This window comes from Podarcis vaucheri (assembly GCF_965113315.1).
Source record: "Podarcis vaucheri genome assembly, chromosome: 1".
NCBI lineage: Eukaryota > Metazoa > Chordata > Lepidosauria > Squamata > Lacertidae > Podarcis > Podarcis vaucheri.
In genome coordinates, this window is record NC_138759.1 from 100349428 (window position 1) to 100370171 (window position 20744).

At 41.6% G+C, this 20744-nt stretch overlaps 1 protein-coding gene across 5 annotated transcripts in view; it reads left to right on the forward strand.

Annotated features, from left to right (window-relative positions):
- Nucleotides 1–20744, forward strand: part of THSD7B (thrombospondin type 1 domain containing 7B) — a 633259-nt gene that overhangs the window by 481342 nt on the left and 131173 nt on the right. For all 5 annotated transcript variants that reach the window (XM_082197355.1, XM_082197356.1, XM_082197357.1 and 2 more), the window contains 4 exons: nt 2284–2518; nt 6377–6492; nt 12045–12177; nt 14727–14830. In XM_082197355.1, coding sequence (XP_082053481.1) covers nt 2284–2518; nt 6377–6492; nt 12045–12177; nt 14727–14830 — 588 coding nt within the window. The remainder of the gene's footprint in view (nt 1–2283; nt 2519–6376; nt 6493–12044; nt 12178–14726; nt 14831–20744) is intronic.

The window sequence follows — 20744 nt, forward strand, 5'->3', positions numbered from 1 at the left end:
ACAAAGCTCTGTACAAATATTCATTAATCCATTCTGTTTCCAAATTGTATCTGATAACATTGAAATCATGAGTTAATGAAGCTTTTTAATATATCAGAATATTTGATTTTTAAACAGATAAATTTACATAGAAAAATTAATTAAATGATGATGCATGTTCCTAATAATATTGATGGTAACTGTAGAGCCATAAATCCGAGAAAGCAAACTAAAGACACAGTGGAGGAAACAGTGTTTAGCTAGGGCCAAATATTTTTCTGTGGAAACTTAAGTGTATCATTAAAAAAATGAATGCACATATTGGAATACTTAAATATTGAATTACACATTAAATATTTCATAGGTTTGCAGGGGCATGGGATAATTAAAGTCTGGAATATGTAATTTCAAGATCATTCCATTTGACTTCAGTGGTGACCTGTTTGTTCTACTTATGGATTTAGAGAAGGGTAATGTGCTAGCTTTTAATGGCCCCAAATATGTCTGAAAACAGTACAGTGACTTTGAAGGTTTAGATGAAGCAATGAAAAGCAGTTTATGCAGTGTTGCCAAGTATTGATAAAGTGGACCAACAGAACAATGCTAGTTAGATCAGGGGCTTTTATTGGTTGTTGTTGTTTTTTTTTTAAATGTGAAACTATTTTATATCATAGAATCATAGAATTGTAGAGTTGGAAGGGATCCTGAGGAACATCTAGTCCAACCCGCTGCATTGTAGGAGTATGCAACTGTCCCATATGGGGATAAAACCTGTGTTATCAGCACCACACTGTAATCAACTGAACTATATGTTTTTATATTGTGAGTTGCTTCAGGATGCCTCATGGGAAGTGATCCATAAATGAAATTATCATTTCTCTGGTCATTGACTATCTTGGCTGGGGCTGATGAGACTTGGAATCCCACACCTGGAGGGTGCCAGCTTCTTCACCCCTGGACTATAAATTTATACAACCCCTAGGTGAATGCTTATCATCATTTTGGATTGTGGCATTTCGGATTCATAGGTATACATTTTCAAGATGAATTCTTAGGGATGGAAACACCTTCTGGGTGGCATTCTGGACCACCTTTTCCCTAATTTTTATGCAAAAGGCTACACATAGTACCTTCACATCTACAAGATATGCAGTTTGCACTTTGCTGGTGCAAAATAGCATCAGCTGGGCAGCTTAGGGAATGAAATTTAACAATTTGAACTTTCCCCCCTCCTCCATAAGAACAGCTGAAGAACTTGGAAATTATAGTTTACTAATGGGAATTATATCACTAAATTTTTCAATAAGTATGCGGAACAAAGGGTGGTTGTGTTTCAGTAGGCACTTAATTTACTTGGTGCTGGTCTCTGCCTCACTATCCCCCCTTGTTGTAAGTGGTGGTGGTATTGTTTATATGGTCATTTGAACACTGCAGCCTCAGGAAAGCAATGGCAGTAAAGATAAGCTTGTGCATCTATAGTTTTCTCCAAGTTTCTTTGATGTTTGGTATTTCATAGAACTATAATTAATCACCATCTAGGGAATTCAGTTTTATCAACTCATACCAAATTCAAAGTTGGCTCTGTGTGGCTCCATTTTCTGCTACACTTTGTAACTTAGCATACGGATTGAAAAATCAACAACTGACCCTGTGAGTATTCCACAGAGTATCCATCGGGTCCTGTATCCCAGGGCTGCTACTTGAGGGCAGCAGCTCGCTGTAGTGTTAACATGTTCAGATCCCAGGCTTAGCTCCACCATGACTGTTGTAATCACTACTCATTGCTACCTCAGTGCTCTTTGTCAGCTTGTATGTTGGAACTGTGTTGGGCAGCCAGTTTTGGGTCTCTGTACATGGAATACTGAAAGCACTGCCGTGTGTCTCTGAAGCTTAAGTCAATGTGCATAGGCTTCCAGAGTGGATGCTTATGACTTATAATAATGTATGGCTCAAATAAAATAAATGGCAATTATGTTATTTGAGCGATACTTGATTATAAGTCATAGGATCCTGAAACTAGTATCATAAGTTGGGGAAATTGTCCTTTTGTGTGTGAGTGAACACAGCATTGTGCAATACAGGCAACTTCCATTTTGTCCACATTCAAGGCACACATGTGCACCACTTTTGGCCCCAGAATAGGGCGGGCTTACGCGCACTGTAACCCAGAACACAACCCCCACGCAAATGGGGAGTTACCTGTACTAGTTCTTAGAAGATTCTTTATTGCAGCAGGAATGCAACCAGTGTTTTACACACACACACACACACACTGCTACACACTGTTGCTTTCATCCTATACAGGTGGAAAGTCATGCCCTCCTAATCATGCACTAGAAGAATATCGTACATGCAACGAGCACGCTTGCAACCAGATCTACTGGGAAACATCAACATGGAGTCCCTGTTCAGAAAACATCTTGGTAACAGCTCTGAATGCTACCATTAACTGGAATGGTGAGCCCACCTGTGGAGTGGGCATGCAGACAAGGAAGGTCTTCTGTGTGAAGAATAATTCTGGCCAGGTCCCAGCCAAAAGGTATTGTTCAGAAATGCATGGCACTGGAGACACACCATATCCATAGTCTTTGGTTTGTCTTCTTCTAACTTAATTTCCTTCAGACCTAAGAATGTCATTATAGAAGTGTCAGTTTGCTAAGATGGTATGCAGACCACCACCACATGACTCTTCCTTCTTTCTGTACTGGTTGGGTGCTTCTGGGGTTTGGTGAACAAGGTAATACAAAGTAGTAGATAGGTAGCCGTGTTGGTCTGCCATAGTCAAAATAAAAAAATTTCTTCCAGTAGCACCTTAAAGACCAACTAAGTTAGTTCTTGGTATGAGCTCATACCAAGAACTAACTTAGTTGGTCTTTAAGGTGCTACTGGAAGAAATTTTTTTATTAAGGTAATACTAAGCTAGGCTGCAAGAGGTGAAACAGACAGAGCTCTCTAGCTACTTCATTCACTTAAAGAGGCTGATGATTTAATGTAATCTGTTCCCTTTTCTGGCACTTTTTTTAAAAATGGAGGGAGATTCAAATGCCTTCCTACTGAGAAAAGTAAATAATACAAGATAATACACATAGATAATACAAGAACAATAAATTATTATTATTATTATTATTATTATTATTATTATTATTATTATTATTATTATTATTATTTCTTAAATTTGTATACTGCCCTTTGTCCAAAGATCCCAGGGTGGTTTACAACATACAAACTGAGAAAGGAAAATGCATAATAAGGTAAAAACCAATACAAACCAATAACCCCCGTCCCACAAAAGACATAGAATGTTAATCAGCCAAACATCTGATTGAAGAGAAATGTTTTCTCCTGGTGCCTAAATATATGTAACAAAGGCGAGTCTTTTCTGGGGACAGCATTCAACAGATGGGGAGCCACTGCAGAAATGGGTTGTTCCCATTTTTGCCACCCACTGGACCCCTTGTGGAGGCGGTACACAAAGAAGGGCTTCAGATGATCATTGCAGTGCCCAAATCAGTTCATATGGGGAGAGGCAGTCAGAGGATGTTATAAGGAATGCAGATCTACTGCTGTAACTTCCATAGTTACTGGTTTGTAAAAAATAAATAAATAAAACATTTTTAATTCTGGTGGAAGAATTGATGAAAGGGAAATGGCTTCCACTCTAAATGGGCTATTTTTTCAGAGTTATCCGTTTAGGAGGTCTTGTACCTAACCCCTCAAACTGGTTTTTTGTTTTTGTTTGATGGGATCTGTAAGCTCAACTGCTGAGAGAGATTCCCCCCCTCAGAAAACAACCAAACAAATGTTTTCCTGAGCTTTAGAATGTGTGCACATTTGCATACTAGTCTAGATTACACCCTACTAGCAGAATTATCCCAGCAAAACACAAAAAAGGTGGAGAATCATTTAGCATATGTTGACTCCCATTAAAGAAAGGTATGGGTGAAATGTTCATTGCTATGTTGATTTATAGCATAGTAATACACACACACATATATAGTGTTATTCTAAACAACATTTATCCCTATGTATGACTTAACCTTCTGCTTTGCTTTAGAAGCTCAGAGAAGTCAGAAGCACAGTTGTTTCCCTATACATACATATATACATACAATCAAGACTTTGCTAATTACTTTCTGCACTGTTAATTAGTCTGGAGAATGACAGCCTAGTTTTAATCCTTGTATCTCTCAGAACAATTCTGCTAAAAATGAGCAGGCTACGTTGAAAGTTAATTAAAATTCTTTAGATTAATGAGATTAATTGAGGAAAGAAATGTCTAGTGCCCATTGATAACCAGGAAAATTGTCAGCATGAGGTTTTTTTTTGTCATTTGCTGCATCATACACTCTTTCAAGCATATTTTGTTCTTCATCCCTTATGTAGAAGTCTAAATGAGGGACAGTGATCTTCAGTGGCACTCTAAAGCAGTGATGGCCCAAGGTGGTGCCCTGCAGATGTTGATGGACTACAACTCCCATCATCCCTGTTGGGTTTACTATACTTGCTTTGGGCCGATGGGAATTGGAGTCCAACAGCATCTGAAGGGCATCTTGTTGGCTGCCCCTGCTTTGAAGTGTTCAGGTAAGTCTTGAAAGTCGGAACAGTGTTTAATCGAAAAGAGAAAGTGTTAAAGGAATGCAAACCTGCCTTGTAATGAAGAGGTAGCACAAAGTGACTTCAAGTACTGAGATTTCTGAAATTGGAACTTTAATCTACTATGGCTTCACTGGGGGGAAATGGTTTGTACTGGTCACACCATGAGCTGGTTTGACTAATAGTATTAGCAGAACATAGTGGAATCATAGCTGTATGATCACAGTTAGGGATGTGTGTGTGCGCACATGTGCAAGAGAAGGGTGACCACAGTGGAGATACCCCAGAACTTATAATGCAAAGTGTATTGACAAACAAAATACCAATTCTTTAACTAGTTCGTTTGCTGACTTTTGCATACCAAATATGTACATCTTTGCAGGATAAGACTTTTAGCCCTTACTCCATCAGTAAGCTCTGTGTCCTTTATCCTCCTTAACTCATTGAAAGCTTAGGCTGCCCGAGACTCGTGGTTTCAAAGTATAGGTTTCTGAATTTAATCATAATAATGAGCAGGAAAATTGTTTGTGACTAGACCTGCTTATTATATTGCATTTGACTATTTATGAAAATTTGAGCTTCCAGTGATTCTCTAAAAGCTATGGGAAGTGCTTAACCGCAGGGTAACTTTGAGAAGAAGATTTATGTATCTGCATAAATATTCAATTTAGGTTTTGCTGAAGTTATGAAATGTGGATTTTCGCTCCTATTACTTTGAAGGAGGTGGGAGCTAAATTCATTTTCCATTTTACAGACCTCCAAGTGGATAGAAAAATGAACAGTTCCTAGAAATAAATTTCAAAGAGATAATGGAAACAAAAATGCATTATATACCAAGAATTCATTTGAGAACAATATACACACTTATTAAAACAATGCATTTCACTGTTTCACTTGGATTAATTTTAAAAACTTTTTGTTTGATGTTATTAAATATTTCACAAAAGCAGCTTTGTGACCTATGTTTAACTCCTACCATACTTTGAAAACTGTCAGTGATTAAGGTACTGATTGGTTTGGAAGTTATATTTCACTTGTGGGTGTTTCTCAAGCAATCTGTCTGCATGGAAATTAAGACTGTGAAAAGCTCATTCTTTCCTCTCCTTTGTTTTACTATCCCATTTAGAACAGCTGATCTTCCACAGCATATAGAACTGCCCCTTTTACCTCCCTCTCATAATTCAAATTAGGGATTGCTGACATATAAATTTTATTTGTATTTTATATTAGAGATTTGGGGGAAGGAAACCATCCATCCAGGATTACCAGGCAATAAAGATTAGGGCAAAGATGTATAAATGGGAGGAATGGGATCAAAAAAATTAGCAGCTATTGGAAGCCTCTCTTTATCAAAGAACCTGCAAGAGATGGCTGTTTTCTGCATTTTATGTTAAAAGCTGGGACACAGAAAAGTAGGGGGGCATTAAATTCAATGTGAACACTTTCAGGAGGGTGATATGTTTGGATTTGATTATGCTGCCTTTAAGACAAGTTAAGTGATGGCTTGTTTTAACCATGATCTGTTCAATAAGCCACCAAGTATGACACAGCTAAACGAATTCCAGCTTATTTCTCAAAAAAAATGTGTTTTGTTTTCCAGCTGCTCTTGTCTTGTGCTTATGTATTTCTAGTATTATCTATGAAAACCTATACGTGTCTTCTTAGACGTAAGGGCTTGTGTATAGTGTGTGTGTATAGTGTGGAGTTTTCTGTTTTATTGCACAGCAGAGATTTTCCCCCTAAATAATTTTGGGGCTTTCTTAAAGGCAGTTCTCATACGTTACACTTAAAATTTTGTTCTCAGGTGCCCAGAATCCACCCGGCCAGACACAGTCCGCCCATGTTTGCTGCCATGCAAGAAGGATTGTGTGGTGACCCCTTTCAGCGAATGGACACACTGCCCTACCACCTGCCAACGTGGTAAGCTGCTTTAAAAGAGGGATAAAGAAGTTCTGGGCAGAACAAATAAACAATCCCTATCATATCAGCACAGAAGATAAAGTGATAAGCTTTTGTTTTCGTTTGGATTCAGGTAGTGAGCAATACTATGTACCAAGCACCTTAATCCTATGAATTGGCTTTTTGTGCAGCAGTACTGATGCGCACTACTGTAGCTAAAGCATTGCAAGCCGAGAAGAGCTCCATAGGTCTGTACCACTTGCCAGAAAACTCAACCCAGCCTCTGATTTTTTAATATTACATTTTCATCATTAGTTTCTCAGTACTTGCAGTCTACTAAACCCTTCACAAAATGTGTTAAGAACACAAGGACCTGGCTACAGATTCACAATTTAGAGCCAAACTAGACATATTAATTTATGGGTCAAATTAACATGCATGTGATTTAATTAAAAAAACAAACAACCCCGACATGTAAATAGCTACTGAGAAGCAGAGCAGCCTTGGAACTATTTCTGTCCTTCTGATGGTAAGTTGCATCCCTGGTGGAGAAATGACTCTAACTCTCTCTTTTCTCCCTCCCATGGAAAACAGCCTTTCTGAAGCTGCTGTTTTCATTAGTGGCAGTGGAGACTTTCCTTGAAATGCAAAGGACACACAAAAAAGTAGGCAAGTATAAGACAGACAGAGCTGGACTGCTGTGAAAACAGCTCACTCCTCTCTGCTTTCCCCATTGGATCAAATCTTAAATGTTTTCAGCTTGCAAAGGTAGTGTAACCATTGCCCTAATCTGAATTGGGCTGTGGCTCAATCCAAATCCAGCATAGCCACACATCACTCTTTTGCACAGACTTCAATGTCATGTGCATGTTATGGAGCAATGATCTGGAAAAGTTGGAAAATTCTGTTTGAAGACCTTGAAGATATGGGCTCATTTTCAGCACAGGGCTATTTGTTGTTTGTTCTAATTTGATAGGATATTCAGGTTCCCCCTCCCATCTCCTAAAGTACAGAACTATGCTTTGAGCTAAATCATTGGATAGTGGAAGTTTTCCCATGTGTCCAGTGGCTTTCTCAGAAGCTCGATGCTAAGTGGAGTTGGTGGTGGCAAAGCATTCTAGAAATATAGTGTGTTGAGTATCAAACAATCCATAGCCATTTCATTCCCCTTGAGATTTCACAGCAAAACTGCCATCAGAAATGTGGTTTTCAGTGAGCACTGAAAGTACAGGAAAAGTTCAGTCCAGCTAAGTCATACTCAGAATAAAGCAACTGAGATCAATGGACTTAAGATGATCATAATTGATTTTAGTGGGTTTACTCTGAGTATGACTTAGATACAACTCTCAGGAAAACGTAGTGTCAATATTGTTCTCCCCTCCACCATCACCTTTTTTAAAAATACAAGTCATTCCATCTCAAATTAAAATGTGATTTGCACATCAGATAATATTTTTTTCCAGATAAGTAGATTTATACATGCTTTATGCAGAAAGTTCTCCTGATTTTTGTACAGTAATGCCTAATTCTGTTGGCTGCATGAAAGTTATAATTGTTCCCATCATCTTTGGTCTTGTGTTCTCTGCCTCTACAAAAATTGCAATACACACAGTAAGTTTTTCTCGACAGATTTTTCCTGTCGTGAATAGTGCTTTAATTAGTTGTTTGCTTTTTGTACTCTCAACAAACTGTATATGAATAAGGAGAATAAATTAACTACTAAATTACTCTGTTTATTAAATAATCCTGTAAAATAAAAAACCTCCTCCAAATTAATTATTTAACCTCATTGGCAGAGTTATCATTCTAATATGATTCTAAATTAAAACTGAGTTGTGGGAATTTTGTTGCTCACTTGGTTTGCTATTGAGATGGCTATACTGGAAGTTCTTTAATTTGTGCTGCACAATGAAAAATGCAACATGATTGGAAGTTTAGAAATCAGTTCATGTTCTATGCATATGAATTAAATAGGAGAGATTATTTAACAAAGACAATATGTAACTAAATGCCTAAGCCACAGACGAAGCAGGAGGCAGTTTTACATATCAGATATTAAATTAAATGTCTGCCAAAATAACAAGCGGCTAGGCAAGCAACTTTCAAACAAACAAACAGAACAGATATTGGCATTGGAGCAAATCCTTTGCCTCAGATAAAATACAAAAATCTGAACTGGGGAATTGGTGTCCAACTTTCCCACCTATTGCTTGTCCTTCAGCTAAATGTCATCAGACTCTTTTCTGCAAAGAGTTGTCATACACTACAAATGCGCGTAGATGATATTTTGCTTAAGGAGATAAAGAGGTGGAAACTAGTAATTTACAACAAGAATTTGGAACAAAGCGCAGAGGTCCTGCCAACAGCACAGCACACAGTGGCACCACCACCAACACGGCTTCCTCTTCCAGTCCGAAGGCCCAAGGTGGTTGATATTAGGTCCTTGGGTCCCAAGTCATTTAGAGCTTTCCATGCTAGTTCAACCACCTTATATTGGGTGCAGTAGCTCACTGGCATCCTGTGCAGTGCTCTGAGGAGCAGTGACACACCGCCCCGTTTGGCTGCCTACTGACCAACCTGGCAGCAGCATTCTACACTAGCTGCCAGAACATCTTCAAGGACAGTTTTACAGGACATGCATTACTGTAGTCTGGACAAGACATCACTAGGGCATGGAAGGAAAGTACAAAAACAGAAGAACATCCAAAGCGATATAAATAAAATATTGTTCAGCAGCACAATAGAGACCAACTAAGTTTGTGCTGGGTATAAGCTTTTGTGTGCATGCACAATTCTTCAGATATACTGAAACAGAAGTCACCAGACCCTTATATATAGTGGGAGGGTGGGGTGGGATTTTTCTCAGAAGCGTAGTAGGAGATGGGTGATTGATTCAATGGGAATAATAATAATACCGTATTTTTTGCCCTATAGGAAGAACTTTTTCCCCTCCAAAAATGAAGGGGAAATGTGTGTGCGTCCTATGGGGCGAATGCAGGCTTTCGCTGAAGGCTGGAGAGCGAGAGGGGTCGGTGTGCACCGACCCCTCTCACTCTCCAGGCTTCAGGAAGCTCTCCGCAACCCTTGGGAGACCGGCGTGGAGCCGCGCTGGTCTCCCGAGGGTTGCACAGAGCTTCCTGCATTCCCGGGCTTCACGCAGCTCTGTGCAACCCTAGGGAGCCCGGCGCGAAGCCACGCTGGGCTCCCGAAGGTTGCGCAGAGCTGCGTTCCCACAAGGGGGGGGTATATATTTTTCTTTATCCCCCCCCCCAAAAAAATTGGTGCGTCCTATGGGGCGGTGCATCCTATGGTGCGGAAAATACGGTAATAATAATAATAATTTACCCCACTCATCTGGCTGAGTTTCCCCAGCTACTCTGGGCGGCTCCCAATCGAGTGTTAAAAACAATACAGCATTAAATATTAAAAACTTCCCTAAACAGGGCTGCCTTCAGATGTCTTTTAAAAATAAGATAGCTGCTTATTTCCTTGACATCTGATGGGAGGGCGTTCCACAGGGCGGGTGCCACTACCAAGAAGGCCCTCTCTCTAGTTCCCTGTAGCTTTGCTTCTCGCAATGAGGGAACCGCCAGAAGGCCCTCGGTGCTGGATCTCAGTGTCCAGGCTGAACGATGGGGGTGGAGACGCTCCTTCAGGTATGGTAAACAAAGCAATGTGCCTCAAGATGCTGGGGGTGGGGTGGGGTGGATATGGATGTTATTTCCAAAGCAGACCAACATGTTTTGGCCAATTTGCATTTAAAGATCTTCTTCAGAAGTTAAATTGGAAAGCAGCCTGTAGAGATTCCTGTTAGATATATCTCTCATAAACATTAAAATCAAGCACCATATATGACATCAGGTATGGGGCAGCTGGGCATCGCTTCAGGAAAATGTCCTCATGAGCCAAGTTAAGTTCCCTACTGGACCCAATAATGCATGCAAGCATAGATTCACAACACCTGCTGTTTTGTCTTAGTACACTTGAAAGAGCTTCAACAAAAAATAAATAAATGCTGCCTTATTCTGGGAATAAGAGAGATAACATCATTCTAAATAAAGTGATGTTTGGAAAATTTGGGCGGTTTAAAGCAGGAAGGAGGGGGGGAATGGCTGTGTTGAATACTGTATTTTTCCCATATCTGCGACAATAATTGGAGTGGATCTCAATGAGTGGTTGAAGTTGTTTAGATCGCATATAACTGAGTTTTTAAAATATGAATTTGGAGTGTTCTTCGTATTAGATTGAATTGATGACATTGCTGAAATGGTTAAAGTTGTGTACAATTTTTTGCAATGTTTTGACATGTCAGGTTCTGTAAAAATCCATATAAATAATAAAAACTTATTTTAAGAAATGGCATGATCTAGATCAGCCTGCCCAATCCTGATGCCCTCCAGATATTTTCAGCTACAAATCCCATTACCTGTGAGTATTTACCATATTGCCTGGGGCTGAAAGGAGTTGCAAAACCAAAAACATCTGGAGGACACCAAGTTGAGGAACAACCTACATAATTAGAGGATTAGAGTTGACCATGCAGGTCATAGTTATGGGAAGGGGGTGCCTGCCCCTAGGAGGAACTGCCTGCTATTTTCCATCCATATGGGAACATACAGGCAGGAATTATTATTATTATTATTATTATTATTATTATTATTATTATTATTATTCCCCACCCATCTGACTGGGTTTCCCCAGCCACTCTGGGCGGTTCACAGGATATATCGAAACATAATGAAACATGAAACACTAAAAACTTCCCATTACAGGACTGCCTTCAAATGTCTTCTAAAAGTCAGATAGTTGTTTCTTTCCTTGACATCTGAAGGGAGGGTTTTCAACAGGGAGGGTGTCACTACCGAGAAGGCCCTCTACATACAGTTGAATCATACAATCCCTGGATATGCAGAATGAGTCCATTATATCCTAATTCATTAGGTCTAGAAAATATCTCAAGTTCTCAAGTAGCATGGCATTGTTTAGCAATAGCATGTATAGAACACCATGCTTAGTGGCACAGATGTTAGATATGAATATACATTGACATCATGTGATGGTTCATCATCATTGCCTATAGAAGGATAACAAGGTTAACACTTTAGGGGTTACAGTGGCCAAGGAGACCTGCTGCCCTGCCCTAGCAAGTGCCTTCTGTTTCTTGCAATCCACAACAACCAACTACTATCCACATGTATAAAAAACACAGTTCTGGGTTTGTTTGTTTTTAATCTTTCCTTGAACCCTCCACAGGAGCAAGGCCTGTCCCACACATGTAAGAAGACTGTTAGACTGGTGTAAGAATATGATGCTTTAGATGCCACATGTTTGTTAATCTCTAACCCTTTTCAACTCTCTCTCTCTCTCTCTCTCGATTGTACCTAGAATTTTCAACCTGGTAACAAACGGAAATAAAATCATATGTTTTACTAGATTCAGTGTAACCAAAGGCAGGATTTGAAGTTTGACACTTTTCAAATCAAAGGCAAAATCACTAATGCATGAAATTACCTAACTGTGAAAGAAAGAAAGATAAACCAACATTTTGCTACCGTTTTAAAATATTTTCTCAGGTAATGCTCCTGCAATGAAACAGTCCCGCTACAGGATTATTATTCATGATGCTGTTAATGGAGGACAGGAATGTCCAGACACCTTGTTTGAAGAAAGGGAATGTGAAGACATCCCTCTTTGTGCTGTGTACAGGTATTATATATATACATATGTATATAAGAATGTCTAAATATGAGGGTTGCAGTACTGTATTCACAAAACAGCCAGTAAATTTAATCCATGTTTGTTGCTTTTCATTGGGACATTGAAAATAGACTAATATCTTTTTGGAAATATAGGATGGTATCCAGCCAACTCTTTTTTGTCAGAACATGGAATTTCTATTTGCGCAAGGAACTCCCCCATGTGCTCTCTCCCTTCCCAAATCTGCTTCAGAGGGCTGGGGTGAAACCCATAATAGCTTTAGGGGGCGTACGGGGGCAACAGGAGGAGATGGAGGAAGGTTCCATTGCAAAGGCAGATATTCTTGTTCAGTATACTTTTTATCTTCAGATACAAAGCAGTAGTTCAGTTTAACCTGATTTCTGCAAATCACCGCATTGATGTTGAGTTTGGGAAAATTGCACCAGCACTAGAATCCAACATCAATCCTCTGACTTTGTGCGGTGGTGTGGTGTCTGCTACCCTTGAACACGTGGTACCGTGTTCACTCCTGGAAAAGCCCAACCTGGATCCTATTGTTTTTAACAATTAGCATCTAGTGGCAAATACACATTTCTGGGGTAAAGTGGTAGAGAGAGTAGTACAGGAGAGAGTTGCAGGAGTTCCTTGAAGATATAAATCACCTACAGTCATACCTCGTGTTGCATTTGCTTCAGGTTGAGCTTTTTCAGGTTGCATCCTGCGGCGACCCGGAAGTACCGGAAAGAGTTACTTCCGGGTTTCACCACTCGCGTATGCGCAGATGCTCAAAAGGACGTCTTGCACATGTGCAGAAGCGACGAATCGCGACACATGCACACGCAGATGCGGGTTGCGTTCTGTTCATGTTGTGAACAGGGCTCCCGAACGGATCATGTTGGCAACCAGAGTTACCACTGTACTGTAGATCCATCTGGGTTCAGGACTAAATCAGCTGTGGTTGTCCTGATGGCTGAGTTAAATTGAGACAGGGATGAAAGGAGTATGATTCTGCTTCTTGATATCTCAGTGCTTTTTGATAACATTGATCATGGGTTGGGTATTGGGGTTACTGTTCTTCAGTGGTTCTGCACTTACCTACAGGGTCAAGTCTAGAGAGTTACATTGGGAGGCTGTGTTTGGCCCCGTGGTCTTTGTGCTATGGTGTGCACAGGGTACATTCCTATTCTTATGCTGTCCTGGGGGATTCCCTAACCCTCCATAGCAGGCTTTTGACGGGCAATGGTACGGCAGTAGGAGTCTGATTTGGCAAAAGTTATCTCTTCCCCTTCTCTCTGCTTTCTGGCGGTGGGAGTGTCCCATGGATGAAACTCCATTCACAGAATTTCTGGATTAAAGCCATAGTTATTAATTTATCCAATGTGACCACTTGCTCCACCCCACAATAATAATTAAAGTATAATTCAAACTCTGTAATTAGTTGTTATCTTTTTAAAAACACGTTTTGAAATACCGACACATTGCTTAACCTACTGAGACAACATAGCTATCTTATCATTGAAAAAATGTTTATTGCCTGTTTGAACACTCCAAATAAACGTTTATTTTAATAAGTGATTCACATAAATCTTAAAAAGTATGATTGTTTAAATTAAGCCTGGTGTAAATTTAGACATGTGCTAAGAGCTTAAAAACCCAAAGCACAATTTTGAACTCATCTGTGTGCATTCATCTGTATACTTTTGCAAATAAGGATGCTTTTGTTGGATTGAAGCTCAAATGGATAAATGACCCTGAGCTGGTTCATGGTTTATCATGATGAGAACATTTTGCAGTGAGCCTAAGGCTGATTCATGCTTCCCCTCTCCTCTTCCAGGGCAGCCACAATGAGAATATCTAAAGCTTTTGCTTCTGCTTTTGAGCATACTTACGTTTAGCTAAACTGTGGTTTGCTGAAGCAGACTCACGTTCTGGTTGGCTTAAAAAACACACAATTGCCAAGATTAACCACATTTTGTCAGGTTTGGAAGAAAGAATGAGCTGTGGCTAATTGAAAGCTTCAGATCTGGTCATGGCAGCAGCAGATGAGGAGAGAGGAGGTGGATTTCATGAGGAGTAGGTTTGCTGCAGATGAAGCCATACTTTTTCACGTCCAAACCTGCCCATTTAACCAGTAGAAATATATGTTGTTCTTCACCTAAGTGAATGAGAGAACAGAATGCCTTCACTCCTTCTATAGCAGGAGTGAGAAGTCTTCTCCAGCCTGAGGGACATGTTTTGTCATGAACCACCTTCAAGGGTCTGCATGCCAGTGGTGAGCATGGCTGGAGGTACAGAGTGATGGATGGGTTACTGTAACAAGATAAATAAGGTGTCATTTATTGCAAATATAGGCTTCAATCAGAGGAGCCTTGGTACGTTCCAAACGTTTTGCATTGCATCCCAAGTCATCACAGCCAATGTTCAGAGAAGGAGAGACTTGGTGTTTAAAGTGTCAGGAGAATGAGACTGAATCAGAAACTGTAATTAATCGTTCTTTTCTGAAACAAATAAGTAAATCAGAGTATATAATCATAGCTCTTCTTTTGCTGCAATTCCAGCTGGAAGATCCACAAGTGGAGCTGGTGTGTGTTGGTGCCAGATTCTGTAAGACAAGGTGTGCTAGGAGTCAATGAAGCATGTGGTCACGGTTTGCAGTCAAGAGGTAAGAATGCACATTTTGAAATGCTGGTTTCCAGAATATATTTTTGTTAGCCAGCTGCACCTTATGCCATCTAACACTTGGGCTTACATTGGAGTGGGAAGCTACCTTTTTTTGGCATTCAGCCATTCCTCCAAAGGCCAGAAGTAGGCATAGCCTATTTTATATGTGTGTGTATGGATACAAGCTATAGAAACAGCAGGCATATGCACATGCAGACAACACACACACATGCACACACCCTCACACACCACCCATACACATTCATGCACATTTAGCACACACACAGTCTTTCTCACACACAACGTTGCGCACCCCCCCACACACACTCATAGGTCTACACAATCAGCATCACCAGCCCTGGGATGGGGAGAGCTGGAAAGTTATGTGCATAGTAAAATGCAATTTCCCCCCCCCCTGCCACTTGTACCAGTGCTGGGATACGGGTGGAATGCTGCCTTTTACTCAGAGAATAATGGGGTTATTTCCAACCTCACCACTGTGGTGCTAAGCACTAAAGTTGGAGAGAAAAGATCCAGTCTTAGTTCTAATCAACACAGCACTAAAATGGGAGATAAAACCCTCTACTTATACTTTGAGTACCTATACATTTCATTTATTGCCTCCCACTCTGCTTCATACTTTCCTTGGGTTTTTTTATGAAGCTATTCTGGTGACTGTTTTGGTTTTTCTTAGTATTGTTAGTTTTGCTGTAGTATGATTTACTATTGTTGATTTCTGTTTCAAGTCTTAATAATAAAATGTATTTTTTAAAAGGGTTTATTTGTAATCTTAGTGCTGTGGTGATTAGTGCAAAGATCAGAGATTAAAGACCCTTCTACCTTCTCTTTTTTGAAGATTTATTTTATGAGGCCTTTGTTGGCCACTGATAAATCAGTTGGTTTCTTTTTAACTTGTTTGTTAATCACCTAATGACTGCTGTTTCGTTTTGACTGGTGATTTTATTGAACTTCTGGTTTGTAAAGTAATTTAGTAATTTATGCAGAATTTTTAATGCACAATCCAGTCACAAATAATTGACATGGGCAGGAAGAGGAATATGGATGCCGATGTGTCTATACACGATGCAAGAGAAGTGCATGCAACAAAAGTATCGGTCAAGACGCTTCCTAAAATATTCCATTGCTGACTCAAGAATGGATACAATGGAAATGGAAATGGTTGTCAATAATTAAGTGCATGCTTTCTGAGGAATGAGAAAAACTGTAGGAGAACTTGTCTTTCAAAAAGCATGTTATTCCATATTTTAGTATGACTTGTTGGCTCTATGAGTATTAGTTCCTGGAGCATGATAATTAAATTATAAAAGTGCAACTTTGAGAGCACTAATGTGGGAACCTGAAACAGACTGGTGCTATTGAGAGGTTAAGCACACCCCTTGATAACAGTTTTAGTACAGTAGCTGAGGTATCTGGTTGTTAGTCATTCCTGCTAGAAAAACAAACAAAACACTTTAATGGAAGGTTATCCCAGTAGAAGATGATCACATGTACAGTACCATATGTTTGAAAGTTTAGAATTTCAGTTTTTAGTGATGAGCTGTAACATGTGCATAATTTGGGAGCAATAAAAAAAAGTCTGTGCAGGGAAAGCGTGTTCTCACTAAAAGAGAGCACGTGTTGCGGATGGGGCCGAACAAAACTCCACTTGGTTGCCAGGCAGTATTAGATTCAAGGGGCCTGGAGCAGATTGGAGGATGGTGTTACTGGGGTAAATTTGATGTTGCCAAGTTAGGGGTGGGATCAGTGGTTATTTAAGCAAGGTCCACAGCTTTCTCTTTCTCTTTCTCTTTCGCTGTGGACATCGGATCACATGGAGCACTTGGACTGTCTGGAGGACAGTGATGCAAACTTCTCATTGTCTGGTTACATTTCTTTATTTCCCCCTTCTTTTAATCCTCTTTAGTCCCTTAAATAATTTAATTCCCCTTTTTCCTGTTCAATTTCCCACCCCACCCCTTACCCTGCCCTGTGGGAAGATTCTCCCTGTATCTGTGGCTTGCCTTTCTTTCGCAAAAAGGTTTCCCCCATTTCTCCTGTTGTAAATTGTGGGGCTAGTCAGGGCTGTTCCCAGCTTAGCTGGAATCACTTTCGTTTATAGCACCCCGAAGGTTGGCTTTATTTGAGTGTGTGCAGCGCTGTTGGCCAAATTTTAATCTAGCCTTGGGCGGGAGCACTATTTTGAGTTCCTTTAATATTGCTATGAGACTAAGATTCTCAAGAGCAGAGGCATGGAGCCCTATTCGGCCTGGGCATAACTTCCGAGCCTAAGTATGCTACAGGTAGCAGTTAATTGTTAAGTCTCTGACCTCTCTATAAGAATGTACCTGCTTGCAGGCTCAGTTGCTGCTAATGTATATCAGAGGGCGGCAGAGGCTCTCTGTGCCTCCAATGACTATGAGCACTCTGTATATGCTCTTGAACTATGCTGTTTCTGAACAAGTTTATTTTCTTTAAGTTTGTTTTGCCCTGATAGTGGCGACTGCCATTTTAGAGGCGAGCCATTGTGGTTTAGTGGCTAAAGTGTAGGACTAGGACCTGGGAGACAGGGTTCATATCCCCCTCTTAGCCATTGTTATAACAAAACAAAACAAACTGCTCCTTTTGGGCTATTCTGTTGCTGGGTAGTTCGGTCCATAAAAGAACTTTGGGTTTCTTGAAGGGGTGCTTCCCTCTAAAAGGGCAAGCAGGGGTACCTGGACAAGCTGTGGGCTGCTTCAACTCTGCTATTTCACTGGAAACATTTATGCCTGGCCTGGCAGGTGATCCTAGGGCTTTGCCCTAGAATTCGATGGCCTGGAAGCGTTTCCGGCCTGAATAGTGTCCCCATGTGGTCCAGGAAGCATTGGTTTCACCAGTTCCTTACATTGTTTAGTTTTTGCGGACTATGACTGGGCTTTTGCAAATGCCTCAAGAGCTTGCCTCTCCTGCAGGGGATGACTTGTGGACGCCCCAGGTGTCTTCTTCCAGAAGAAAGCATCTTCGAAGGCTGCAATCCAGGAGGAGGGCAAAGAGGAGCAGGGATCATGATTCAGACATCACCTTGGACCTCTACAGGGGTCAGGGTGAGGCTGTCCCGGGTCTTTAGGGATCATCCTGGATAACTCAGCTGGTCAGCGCATAGTGCCGGTAATGCCTAGGTTGCAGGATTGGTCCCTATATGGGACAGCTGCATGCTCCCCCATTGCTCTACCTGGACACTTAGGTCCAGTGTCGAGGGCCTTTTGGTGGTTCCCTCACTGCGAGGGATGTAACAGGCGCCACGTTTGCAATATGCAAGCGGGAGAAAGCACCTTTGTGTGCCCGCACTGCAGTTTGCTCTGTGCGTTACAGGGCACAGCGCTGCACGGGCTGCATTTGCATTGCATTGCGTGAGAGATTTGCATTTGCATTGCACAGAGGTTGTGCGCATTGCACAGAGGGTGTGAGTGCATTGCACAGAGGGTGTGTGTGCATTGCACAGAGTGTGTGTGCATTGCACGGAGGGTGTAGTGGCATTTGCACAGAGTGTGTGTGGTTTGGTTTTTTTTTTTTTGCATTGCACAGAGAGTGCATTGCACGGAGTGTGTAGTTGCATTGAACAGAGGGTGTGTGCAGTGCACGGAGTGTGTAGTTGCATTGCATGGAGGGTAGTTGCATTGCACAGAGTGGGTAGTTGCATTGCATGGAGGGTAGTTGCATTGCATGGAGTGCGTTTTTGCATTGCACGGAGTGCGTTTTTGCATTGCACGGAGTGTGTAGTTGCATTGAACGGAGTGTGTAGTTGCATTGCATGAAGTGTGTAGTTGCATTGCATGGAGTGTGTAGTTGCATTGCACAGAGTGGGTAGTTGCATTGCATGGAGGGTAGTTGCATTGCATGGAGTGCGTTTTTGCATTGCACGGAGTGTTTTTTTGCACTGAGTGTGTAGTTGCATTGAACGGAGTGTGTAGCTGCATCGCACGGAGTATAGTTGCATTGCATGGATTGTGTGAGCACTGCACGGAGTGTGTTTTTGCATTGCACAGTGTGTGTCTGAAAAGGAAGCTGGCACGGCGGCAGTTTTGTCGGGACTTTTTTAGCGGTTCTGGCCAGCGTCGGCCCTGTAAATTTACGTATTATGATGGCAGCACAAGATGCCCCCTGCCCAAGCAGGGCTGGAAGCTGGCAAGCAATACCTCAATACTTTTTGCCCATATTCCCATTTTATTTAGGGATCCAGTTGGATATCGTTGCTACAACATACCACTTGCCTATGGAGAAGCTGTCTGCCTTGAAGGAAGTTATTTTGTAATACTTCCTCTGTAGCAAGTGATGCTTCATCAGATCCGATCTTGCTGGGTCACTTAATTAATCTTGCATGCAGAGTGGTTGCCCCAGGCCGCCCCTTCCCTTCCCACTAGGCCAGGCTGCCTGCGGCCTGAGGTCCCCTTACCTTTCTCATGCAATGGGATCTCATGCAATGGTTGCAATTCCTATATGTATGCAATAGTAGTTGGCCATGGCAGGATACTTGCACAGGGATTTTTCAGGTTCATGCTGATGCTGCTGGATCTTTGCCCTTTGGTTTTTTATTTCAGGGGCTGCTGGTGTGCAAAGCCATGGCCTCAAGCCCGGTATGGTGAGGCAATCATGTGACCTAACTTTTGAGTTTTCCCCATTGTAGTAGCAGTTCACATGTGGCCCGAGGAGTTCAGTGACCATCGGATCTGCTTTTGGTCTGATAACCAGGTAGTGGTGAGCGTCTTGGCTAAACAGTTCTCACGCTCCAGCAGAGTCTCCGCCCCTCCGCTCATGCTTTTGAGCTGCACCGCTTAAGGTTTACTATTGTGCTTTCTGCTCTCCTGATTACGGGATCCTCTAATGATGTCTCTGACACTCTATCCCATTTTCAGATGGAGCGCTTCAGATCCTGGGCTCCAGACTCAGCTATTGCCAGACTTTTCCAGACCACCTGTGGCATTTTGACAACAATTAGTAATTACAGAGAGCAGCAGCTTCCATTTCCCCTTCTGCTTTTAGCTCTTATGGGAAGGCCTGGATGGATTTCTTAGCCTTAAGCTGGCAGTCCTCGGCCATTCAGATGAACTGGCCCCCATCCTCTGAGCAGATCCTGCAGTATTTGGTCCACCTGCCGCAGATTGGGCGTCCTGTTATAACTATAAGAATTCAGTCCGCTGCAATGTCTGTTATACTGAAGCTTTATTTTTCAGAGACCCTTGCATAAAGTTTGTAATGTGCAGGGCCTTGGAAGGTTGGAATAGGCTCCAACCTCATAGGACAGTGGGCAGGAAGTCGGTCAATTTTACCTAGGCAGGATCTGCAACAAGTTAAAACTTGTCTGCTGGTAAAAGATCAAGGCGAGACTCCTTTCAGTATTCCATTGCATTTTGGGCACTGAGGGTTGGGGAAATGGTTGTTGGAGCCAGCACAGGGCTGAGAGTCTGGAGGCTTATTGCTTCAGGACTTTTCCTTATCTGCTTTGGAGCTTGTCATTAGAGTTGGGAACTCTAAAACAGAGTTAGTGGGCAGGAGTGCCACAATCAGGCTTCCCATTACAGATGAGGAGGGCCCTTGCACGGTTATGGATACCAGAAAAAATTGGCTTTTCATTCCCCTGGGGGCTGGCCCACTCCTAGTGCATGAAAATGGGTTCCCGTTAGCCAGGCATTAATGTGCTTACGCCGTGCACCAGTTATTACAGCCTGCGGCTTGCTTACCGCTGAACACTCCTCATTCCTTCCGAATAGGGCTGCTGCAAAGGCTGCACACTGGGGGCCTGTCAGTAGACAGGATTGTGAATACGGGTCATTGGAAGTCTGACGCTGACAAGGGTTATATCAGGAAGTGTCACAGTGATGTCTGTGCTGATGCTTGTCTGTTATTTCCTTTTCTCATAGGAGCAGTGGTGCACATTT